The sequence below is a fragment of the Saprolegnia parasitica genome (genome assembly GCF_000151545.1).
Source record: "Saprolegnia parasitica CBS 223.65 unplaced genomic scaffold supercont2.1, whole genome shotgun sequence".
NCBI classification, from domain to species: domain Eukaryota; phylum Oomycota; class Saprolegniomycetes; order Saprolegniales; family Saprolegniaceae; genus Saprolegnia; species Saprolegnia parasitica.
The window spans coordinates 639,739-651,015 of NW_012156395.1; the positions used below are offsets into that span (position 1 = coordinate 639,739).

The following is an 11,277-nucleotide window of genomic DNA, read 5'->3' on the forward strand; positions in this document are numbered from 1 at the left end:
ACCTCTGCGTCGGCCTTGGGCTCTTCGACGCTCAACACCGGCTCTTCCGTGGCAGGTGCAGACGCCTCGGCCGCCGCATCAAAGTCGGCGAACGCATAGTCGTTGTCTTCGACTTGCTCGACCACCGGGATGGGCTCTTCCGACTCCAAGCTGGCCGCGGGAGTCTCCACAACACTCGGTTCTTCGGTGATCGGCGTCGCTTCCACCGCCTCGACGATCTCGGGCTCCGTCGCGACAACCGACGCTTCAGCTTCCGGAGCAATGTCGGCGACCTCGGCGACAGCGTGCGACTCGTCAACCGTGTCAAACTCGGCTTCGTACTCGGCTTCCGATGGCGACACGGGACTCGCCGCATCGCCAGCCGGTTCTTCGGTCTCGACAACAACGTCCTCTGGAGCACGAGGTGTGGCTTCCGCAGCGACAACAGCCTCATCGACCTCTGCGTCGGCCTTGGGCTCTTCGACGCTCAACACCGGCTCTTCCGTGGCAGGTGCAGACGCCTCGGCCGCCGCATCAAAGTCGGCGAACGCATAGTCGTTGTCTTCGACTTGCTCGACCACCGGGATGGGCTCTTCCGACTCCAAGCTGGCCGCGAAAGTGTCAAAATCGGGCGCGTCGTTCTCAAAGCGAGTTGTTTCCGAGTCGGTCGCGCATGTGGATTGGATGTCTAACGCGGAAGAGTTGAAATCGGGGTTACCGATTGCACCAATGGTTTCGATAAAACTGCTGGAGGGATGGTATGGGGGTGATGTGACGACTTGCGTGGGTAGTGGTAGTGCCAGAAGCGGTATGTAGCTTGAAGACGTGTGACGTGTCACAGCTTCGTCAAGAATCGAGTCTACCGTCGACCTGACGAGGTTGGCGAAGTCAGTGACGGTGGGCGCTGTGGTGTAAAAAGAGCTTGGTGGCTCTGGAGACCCACTGCTTTCGTCTTGGTTTTCCCTTGGCGACTCGGATGCAGGGTTCATGCCCAGCGAATCGTCGCTCATCGAGGCGCGATCCTCGGGCTCCGTGGCCCGCCGTGGCACTGCGTCGTTCGCGAGATCGTTCTTTGCTGGACTCTCATCGCTCGACTTGACCGAAGTCTGCATCGCGAGTTCAACGCCATCGTGTACAAAGCCGTCCACAGTGTGGCTGAGCATGACCTGCACGTGTGGGACCTCGCGCTGCCCGCTCTCTGACTGGTTGTCGAAACGTTCTTGGCCCAGGCCGTTCGCGCACTCATCCTTTCCGTCGCTGGTCGCTTTCTCGCCTGACTCCGGCAAAAGTAGCACAATATCGTCCAGGACCTTTTCACGTGCTGACTCTTTCGGGGCATTGGTGGCTTCGTTCGCCACGCTGCTGGTCTCGTCGGACTGTGGTGCCGGAATTGGACTTGACTCGATGCGCACGGGCTCGATCGGTGCAGCGCTGTTTCTTGGAGGCTTCTCGGAGTTTGCTGCAAAGACGGCGCTGGCGCGAGCGATCCCTTCTTGGAGCAGTGAGTCGACGGTGATGGTCGATGCACTGCGCACACGCTGAAGCAGGTGCAGTGGAAGAGGTGCAATGCTCAGACCCGGGAGCACACCAGCTGCAGGGACAGCAGAGTCCAAGGGGCTTCGTGTCTCTGTGGAGTTGTCGAGATCATGTGTCACTTCATGCGAGGTGTCCACTATGGTTGGTCGCGACCGCTGGATCCCTTCGACAATTGCATTCGACACCTCCGTGCTCGAGACCACAGTATTGAGGTCGCGGGCGGTCTCATCCGGCTCGGTCACAGCTGGTGCTGGCTGTACTGCGAGAACACTCGCCGTAGGTTGAGGCGCCTCGTCTTGGCAGCTCGCAACGCCTTGTAGCGGCAGCTTGGGAATGAAAGCTGCTTCATAAGCCGACGCCTGTTGAGCAGTATTGATTTGGCTATCGGCAACGCGCACTGTTGCTGACTGCAGCACATGACTCCACGTCGCCTCGGCAACCGTGTTGATTGCTAGAGCCATGGCAAACGGATCCGTCTCGTGCACCGAGTCGTTTTCGCCCACCAAGTCGTCGCCTTGAACGACTTCTTGCGCTGTGTCGCTCGATCCATCGGCGCCCTTGGCCATCACGACCGCGACGGGCGTTGTTTGCGCCTCCTTCGTATCGGTGAGCATGGCAGCACTATCCTCGTCGTTGACGCACAGCGGCTTTGCTTCGTCGGCGGTCGTTTCATCGTGCTCCAGCTGGTCGTGCGACTGCATTTTGAACTCAGCCCGCTCAAGCTCGTCCGTACGCCCGTTCTTAGCGACAGAGATCGCGTCCGCCACCATGTCCGTCGCCGATTGGTGTAAAATCTCACGGGATGTGCCGGCGGCAACACGTGTTGACTTGTCGTCGTCTGGCGTGTCTTTTAAGTCGATGTCCTTGGCATCAGCGACCTCGGCCGCGCCCACTGCACCATCGACCAACGCCGCATCGCCGGTCGCGATCCCTTGGTCACTAGTGAGCTTGGCCGGCGGCGATTCAACGTCGGATTTTTCTTCCCACATCGTCGCTTTGGCAGCAGCTTGGATTGCCGTGGCGGTAACTGTAGCCGCCAACGCGTGTAGAGCGTCGGGCGAGCTCGTCTTGGACTCGTCGGCTTCTTGAGGCAGCGCCTTGTCGCCCACGTCGTCGCCACGCGGAGACCTGGCAATGGACTTTGCCTCAAAAGCTGCGGCGTCCGTACGCCGCGATACGTCGCTGTCTTCGAATGTCTTGGCTTCGATGATACTAGCTGCGTCAAGATGGTTGTCGTGGTCGTTCGACTCGGAGGCCGCTTGAATCACATCCGAGACAAGCGCCGTTGCCAGGGTTCGCAGTGTGTTGTCGGGGACATCAACGACCGTATCGGAATCAAGAACGACCGCGTTTTGGCAAATGCTCGTCGTGGCGTCGTCTCGTTGCAGCACTTGCGCAGAGTCGATACTGGCGATCAAAGTTAAAGTCTCTCGGGACCGAATTTCCGCGGCGCTGGGGTCGTCGTCGGCTGGTGGCATCGACTTTGGTTCATCACCATTCGTCGATTCGGGCTTGTCCTCGCTAGCGACGATGCGCGTGTCATCACTGAGGTGCTTCTGGGATGTGAGCACATCCACCGCAGCATGGATGGCGTCGTTCACCGTTGTGGCCGCCGTAGTGTGCGGCGGGTCAGGCGTCACGTCACTCTGGTCAATGGCGACGGCCGGCTCCGACTCGGCCACGAAGCAAGACTCGGTTGTGGCGAGCAGAGTTGACGACGACACAGTGTGCATGGCAGTGGAGACAGCGTCCGACGCGACTGCCACACAGAGCTCGTGGGTAACGATGGCGACCGCTTCCTGCTGGCAAGCGACGGGTTTGTCTGGGATGTTGTCTGAGCCCAGCGCGCTCGAGGTTTCGCCAGCACTTGGCTGGTCGTCTGTCGTCACAGGCGGCGATGATATCGTTGCCGACGTGCCTGAAGTCGATACATAAATGGCCGCAGCGACAGCTGAAGCGACCATACCGGTCGTCGCCGTGATGCTCAAATCGTGCACGACGACCGCACGAAGGTCGGCTCCCTCAGATGCAAGTGCAACGTCGGTGGCGTTGACCTCATGTGCATCGGTATCAGTAAGTACCACGCGATCGCTGGCGTCGTCTTGCACTGACACCGGTGCGACTTCTTGAGCCATGTTTACATCGTCGTCTTGGACCGATGTCAACGCTGCCTCGTCTTTAAAAGCCTGCGCGTCGTCCTCCGTTTCGGGAGGTGCGCACTCGTCGCCGGCGGCATAAAAGTCAACGTCGTCCGTGGTCGCGTCGGCGGCAACGGTTTCTTGCTGTGCCGGCGTAAACGAGTCGAGCACATGTCTTGAGGCCATTTGCACCACGTCGTTGTACGTCGTTTCGGCGACGGTATTGATTGCCATCGCCAGAGCAAACGGGTCGTCACAGAGTGCCGACGCTTGTGCATCTTCCATCACACTTGGGCAAGAGCCATCCGTGTTGAGATCTGAGAGTGGGCAAGCGTCGGAACGACCCTCGATCACCTTGGCGTCTGCATCCACGTGCGCTGGATCCAAGGCCGCATCCTTGGTCTCAAGTGCATCAATGTTCTTCGAGGGCGATGTGGCTTCTGTGATATCGGACGCCACATCATCGGTGTGCAACACCAAAGTAGCTTCGACTTCGCTTGGTGCGTCGGCGTCTGCGGCGTGTGGCTTTTCGGCGGCGCACGCATCAACAGCAGCTCCAATGGCGCCGACGACAACGGCGGCTGCTGAGATACGGACAACTTGGTCAACGTCGTCCGTCTGCTTTGATGTCGAGACCTCGTCTTTGGCGTCGGTCTCCAGTGAGACTGGCTTCTCGTCCGCGCTGCAATCGTTGGTGACGGACGTCGCATCGTCGTACTGATGCGCCACTTCTTTCGTGTCCGCGTCAACGTCGTCGGAGTGGGTGGTCGGTTCATCCGTGTCATCGCACGGGGCTGTCATTGTCTCCAAATGGCTCCTGCGCAGCACACCTGCAGCAATGTCGCTCATGGCCGTGTCGATTACATTTGCGACGACTGCAGTTGCCGATGAGACCACCGTGCTGGCGGCTGCACCGTCAGCATCGCAAGCCGTTTCAGAATCCACTTCGGCCACGTCAGCGTGAGCAATTGGGCTGACCGCTGCGTGCACTCCAGCACTCAAGATACTCGCAGTCAGAGAGGTGCTGAGCTCGTGCGCCACATTGAGAGTGCATGGATCATCGCTTGGCTCGGCTCCAACGTTGTCGGGGACGGCAGTCTTGGGCATGTCAGCCACGTTTACTGGCAACAAGATTTTTTCGTCGTCGTCTCCAGTGGCGGTCGTCAAAGCGAGACCCGCAGCCTCCTGGTTGGGTTCTTTGGCGGTCATACGGCTCGAGTCCACCATGTCACTCTTGATTGGCGCTACTTCGGGCGTGACAACGTCGGCGGCGGCAAATTCCGTCTCGATGGCTTCGCGATCGTCGATCCGTGACGCATCTGAAATCTCGCCATCCGCTGCCGCATCCGCGATACCTGGTGAGGTGTCGAGCACCGCGTCTGCCGGTGCATCGTCGGCATTGAAAGCCACTGCGTCGGATGGTGATACAGCGGGGGCTTCTTGCGCTGCCGCAGGTGCGGGCTTTGTGGCGACACTTGGCATTGGCAATGGCGCCGCTGATGCCGTCAGGTACTGGAACGGAACCATCGTGACTTCCGTGCCCGTGTCCAGCAAGACGTCGTAGCACCCGTTGGTCAAACAGCGCGCAATGATACCGTCTTGGCCGTCCATGGCGACCCGAGCGTTGGCTGCAAAGACGGCAGTGACATCCGGACACCGCCGCAAGAGATGGATGCTGTCTTCGTCCAACTGTTCTTGGACGACGCCGTTTTCGAAGTGAACATCGTAGCGTGCCGATGTCGGCTCGACGTACACTTGCGCAATGACACCAGGAATGTACCGCGTGCGCCCGCGACACCGCGCTTCGATGATGTCACCAAGATGCCACAGCGGAATGTACTCGTGGGGCGGCCACGTCATCTGTTCGATCTGATCCGGGGATACGCCAACTTCCTTCTCCCCTGTGTCGAATTCAATATCGTACGTGCCGTTGAGGCGGCAGCGCAGGACGACGCCCGTCTCGACTTGCAGAGACCCGTTCACGCGCACTTGAACGCGTTGGTGACGCTCAAAGGTCGCTACGGCCTTTCTCGGGGATTCGCTGCGGACATCTTCGCACTTGGTCGGCGACGGCTCTGGTGACGGCGATGCCGTCGTGAACGCGTGTGACGGCTCCGGTGGCGGTGCTAGCTCAATGCTGGCCGTGTGTGTTGTCGGCGGCAATAATGCGTCTTCGTTCGTGGTCTTCTCGACGCGGGGCGTTGGTGGACGCAGCAGCGGTACGAGGGGGTGACCGTCAAAGCTTCAAGAGCTCGTGGCGAAACAGCAGCCTCGGGGGGTGTTCTCTCCAGCTCGATGGGCCCTGGTCCGGGATCGTCGCCAATGTCTTGCACGAGCGGCCCGGGCGGACCTTTTCGTCGGCGCATTCGCTCGGGCCCAATGAAGGTCTCTTCGTTGCCAGCCTCAAAACGAACGTCGTAGGAGCCATCAAGGCGGCAGCGAGTGACGACACCGGGTGCGTACTCTTGTATACCTTCGGCCTGGGCCTCGACAGCGTCGCCGTCGTCAAACGCTCGAGCACAACGACAGCACGGATGTGGTCGCGATGGATGTTGACTTCTTGCTCGCCATCGTCGTACAGAATGTCATAGTGCCCCGTAAGGCGCAGCTTATTGACCGTACCACGATAGTACTTGGATCGGCCTTTGTAGCGTGCTTCGACCGTTTGGCCAAGCGAAAAGACCCACTCGGGAAGAACCATGGGGCGAAGGCATTCCTGAGGCACCTCACTTGCGACCTCGCCGCTATCGTAGGCGACGTCGTAGACGTACCCAGCAGCCCCAAACTTGGACGTGGCGTGGACAACGCGTGCAGGGTAAAAGGCAGTTTTGCCTGGTGGTCGTGCCTCGACGCAGTCACCTTCGTGAAAGATGCGACGGACCTTGACCGGCGAGAGCGCGGCAACCAGACCGGCGGTCGGCTGCAGGCGTATCCAGTCGATCGGAACTCGTGACTCGTGCTCGCCGTCGTTGTAGTCGATGTCGTAGCAGCGTTGGTCCGGGTATGTCGCGGCAATCACGCCAGGATAGTAGCGTGCACCGCCGTTGAAGCGGACGCGCACCTTGGTGCCAACGGGAAAGAGCTCGATGACGGGCTGCTTGTTGGCAATTGGTGTAAAGATACCGCGCTCGCCAAAGACAATCTCGGGCAAGATGGACGCCGGTGTGACCGGCCGTACCTCGGAAACGGGCATCGACCGGGGTGTCGTCGCCCGGGGCAGAACCGACTCTGTCGAGCGGCTTGATTCGATGGGTCGGGGTGTCGTGCTTGACGACAAGGCTTGCGCGGTCGTTCCAAGGGACGTCTCGGCCTTCTCGATCATCCGGTGCAACTTGTCTGCGAAACTGATTCGGTTGAGCGCCGACGCATCCGACGACGACGGTCGAGGTCCGTCGTCCTCTTTTGGCTGAAAGAGCTCGGACGCAAGAGTCTTCAACTCCGCCGGGGGCACGCGTGGTGTCGACTTTTCACTCCACTTGGCCCCGCTCGTCGGTGTCGTCGTTTGCGGGCGCGCCGTTGGCAAGGTGTCGAACACTAGAGGCTGGAGCTTGGACGACGAGTGCGGCCGTGTCAGTAGTATGTCAGGGTCCGACGGCACCGGCGTCGATGTCACCACGGTCGGTGCCATGAACGCTGGTTTTGCAGGTGGTGGAGCTAACGTCGAGGCCGCCGTCGACGGCTTTACCTTGCGTCCCAGTGGCGTGGATGCCGGGTCGAAGCCATACGTTTCGAGTAGCTTCTTCTCGCGCGTGACGACGTTCTTGTCCTTTTTTGGAACGCTGCGCGCCGTGGCTCGGCCCTTGGCTGTCGGTGTTGGTGTCTTGATCGGCTTCCTCGACTTTGGCGTTGCTGTCGCAGCTTTCTTGTCATCGTCGAGGATCACGCGCGCGGTCTGTCGCACACGGTTGCTCGGGCTCTGAATGCTCGCGATCGCGAGCTCTCGCGTGGCGAGCACCGAGTACTTGAGGATGCCTTCGTGCGACGGGTACTTGGCCATGACAATCGAGAGGTCTGAGATCGCATCCGATTGGCGCAAGAGCTGCGCCGTCGCCTTGTTCATCGAGAGAAGGCTAGTCAAATCCATGTTAATAAGCACCAACAGAGATATCCTACCAGAGCACGAGGGAGGAGATGGCGCACGACACCTTCTTGTCGTCAAGCTTGAGGCTCTTGCGCAGCACTTGTACAAGAGCCTGGAGCAGGCCGCCGTCGTCTCCCTGAAGCTCGACGATGGCCGCCGCCGCCCGTGCGCCACCCCGGTCGCAGAGCTCGAGGAGCACTACGCCGTCTTTAGCGATAGACGCCAGCGCCACGTACCTTCGCAAGCGTAAAACTGCACTTGGCGGGTATTCGCGTTGATCTCCAAGTGGCTCAAAATCGCCTTGGTGACCATCGGGACAATGTTGTGTTCGAGCATGATCGCGACCGAGTTGACATTGAGCTGGCCCAATGCTGCGAGTGCCCCGCAACCCGATGCCTATTAAAGACATTCGAGTCGTGCTCTCTGTCGAGAGAGACTCTACCTGAACAATCGGGTCGTCGGGAAAGGACGTAAGGGCACCGGCAATCGCGGCAATCGCACCGTTCTGGACAAAGACGTGGCAGCTCTCGAACGAGAGGTGGCACATTTTGCGCAAGAGCACAAAGCCGTAGCACTGCAGCACCGAGTAGAGACTATGGGACCGAATGATATGCAACAGAATCGTCTCGCCGGCTTTGAAATGAAAGTAGTCGGCCGTCACTTGCGGCGCGGTGCGCAGGAGCTTGAGCAAGGTCGAGAGTGCCTTCTTCTACACGTCATTTTCATCGTATGTATATAAACCGTCGACGGCGGGTACCACAGAGTGCACGTCGGCATGGATCGAAAAAAGGTTGTCGAGCACGACTTGGATCTGCGACTGATGGCCCAGGAGCTGCTCCTCGGTACGTAGCACCATCGGCGGCGGCCCCGACTCGGTCTCGTCTTGCGAGCCGTACCCTTCGAGCGACGTCCGCTTCGTGGCATTCGACGAGGACGGCGTGGCTTTGAGGCGCGACGTCGGCGACGTCATCGGTGGCGCCTGGTACAACGATGTGGGTTCTTTCGCCATCGGTCGAAGGCGGTCGGCGTCAACGTCGCACTCCATCTGTCCGTTCTCGTAGGCAATGTCGTACTGATAGCTCGCGTTCTCGATGCGGCGCTTGCTCGGGGTGCTCGTCACGGGCGCGGCTTGGCGCAGCGACATGACCTTGCCGCGCTTCCACTTGCCGACCGTCTCTTGTGCCACGTCGACGAGCTGGCCGACGCTGAAGGCGGCGCAGGCCTTCGCCTTGGCTGTCGACGGCGTCGCGCGGCCCAATGTCTTGGTCGCGTGCTTCTTCATCATGCTCCGGGGACCTTCAAATCGCAGGATGGGCCGCGGAAAAAATCCGCGTCGACGACCCTTCGGGCGCGCGTATTGTATTACCTTGTGCTTTGTATACACAGAGCTTCGATTTCTTTGCCCACCCCGAGCCCTCGGAGGCGAAGCGACACTTTGGATCGACTTTGGGCCAATGAGCGCGTCGCACCAATCGTATGCGCGATACGGTGGTCTACACGCGTTTGATTGGTGTGACGCGCTCACGTCATGTAGTCCGGCTCCATCATCACGACGACGGCGAGAATCGTTTGTTAGTTTGGCTGTCTACGGGTACTTACTTGAACACTTGTAGCTACCGGTAGGGCAGCCGCAGCGTCTATTCTTGATGGCGCATCACAGGTACTAGTAGGAGAAGACGAGCGACCATGGGCACACTGTCTGGCCCATCGTTTCAAACACAATGCAGTGTTTTAAACAGGTCTGGACCAGTGCACGGTTTCAATCAAGGTATATTTTGCCCTTGGTTCCAACGTGCGGAGCCTCAGTTGTCAGTAAAGGCAAAAAGCTCATTCCAAGCGAAAGCCGCAAGGAAGAGGATGGAGCGCAACAGAGACAGCTTGACGAACTGTGGTGGTGGCCAAACGGGCTGACGTACTTGGAATATCTCGCTTTATGTATGTACAAAGCGTAGTTCGAAGTCAATGGATGAATGTAGGTTTTGGTGTAGGTTTTGTAGACCGTGAAGGAGTGTAGGCTCTCGAATGCATGGCATGCGTCCATCATATCTTCCCCACTGACTCGGAATCGAAGAGCCCTCCAATGGCGCCCAACTTGATCGACTTGCGCTGGTCGCACGACCCGCGAACGCCCGACGCCGCTCTCAGCCAGCTCCGCGCCGACTGCGCCGCGCTGGGCATCCAGGCGTTCGACATGTACGGCGATTATGCGAACGATGCGTCGTGGCTGCAGCGCTTCCAGGCCGAAGTGGCCGCGCGTTTGGGCTTCAACCGCGCCCTCTTTGTACCGTCGGGCGTCATGGCCCAGAACATTGCGCTCAAGGTCTACGAGGAAACGTCCGGTCGTCACTCGTTCGCTGCTCGGTACAACTCGCACTTGTTCTTGCACGAGCACGACGCGTACAAGCATGTGCTCCACCTCGACGCGCGCGTGCTGCCCGCGAGCGCCGCCGACGTGCAAGCCGCCGCTACGTTCAACGACGTCAAAGCCATTCTCGAGAGCGACGACCTACCCGCCGTGCTCTTCCTCGAGCTGCCCGAGCGCGAGATTGGCGGCAAATGCATTCCCTTTGACGACCTGGTCCGCATCTCGGAGGCTGTTCGCGCCAAGGGCATCGCTCTGCACATGGATGGCGCGCGCCTATGGGAAGGTGCGGTCGCCACGACGATCTTATAGGCATGATGCTATGTGCTCTGTAGCGGAAGCCAACTACGCGGCCCACGGCCACTCGCTCCACGACGTGACGGCGCTCTTTGACTCGGTGTACGTCTCGTTCTACAAGGGTCTCGGTGCCATCACGGGTGCCATGCTCCTCGGCTCGAATGACTTCATCGACGCGTCGAAAGTGTGGCTCCGGCGCTTTGGCGGCAACCTCTACTCGCAGCTGCCGTACGCTGCGTCGTCGTGGGCCGGGTTCCGCGCGTTCCCTGCGTCCGTGTTTGCCGCGCGTCGGCTGCAGTTGCGAACCGTCGTGGCCGCGGTCTCGGCGGCCGTCCCGTCGCACGTTGTTCCTTTGATCCGCCCGTGCCAGAAGTTCCGCTCGTGCACGTGCACTTGTTTGGCCACTTGGACGACATCAAGCGCGCGCAAGAGATGGCCGAGGCAGCGAGCGGCGTCCGGTGCTTTGTCATGACACGCCCGTTCCGCACTGGCGCCGGCATCGTCGTCACCAACCGCTACTACTTTGAAATGAACATGGTTGGCGGCATATTCGTGAAACATGATGATGCTGACAAGAACGATCGTCTGTAGGGCGTGTGGAACCTCTCGATCCCCGTCGAGACGTGGGTGAAGGGCTGGACGGCGTTTGCGGCAGCGATGGCCGACGTCACGGCGGTCCACTCGTAGATCGAGATCGATTCGTCGTCGTCGTCGTCGTACCAGTATGCGAAGCATATCCCCTTGGCAAATACCTTTTCAATTGTTGTGTTTTGCGGCCCAACTGCAGATGAGACCCTGTCCGATGTGCATGCTCTTTCCATGCATCATACGTCGTCGACGTCCAGACAATCGCACTCGCACGCACGACTGGATCACTACTGGAT

At 59.7% G+C, this 11,277-nt stretch overlaps 2 protein-coding genes across 2 annotated transcripts; both read left to right on the plus strand.

The window, feature by feature from the left end:
• Positions 1 to 129: 129 nt before the first annotated feature.
• SPRG_18785 (hypothetical protein) lies at positions 130 to 534 on the plus strand (the record flags this gene model as incomplete). The annotated part of the gene is made up of 1 exon (XM_012338622.1): positions 130 to 534. One exon carries the CDS (start codon positions 130 to 132, stop codon positions 532 to 534), a length of 405 nt encoding a protein of 134 aa, XP_012194012.1.
• Positions 535 to 9,787: 9,253 nt separating this feature from the next.
• SPRG_00263 (hypothetical protein) lies at positions 9,788 to 11,146 on the plus strand. Its single transcript, XM_012338365.1, has 3 exons — positions 9,788 to 10,382; positions 10,432 to 10,930; positions 10,985 to 11,146. The coding sequence occupies exons 1-2, from the start codon at positions 9,815 to 9,817 to the stop codon at positions 10,863 to 10,865; spliced, it is 1,002 nt and encodes a 333-aa protein (XP_012193755.1). The 5' UTR covers positions 9,788 to 9,814; the 3' UTR covers positions 10,866 to 10,930; positions 10,985 to 11,146.
• Positions 11,147 to 11,277: the final 131 nt, after the last annotated feature.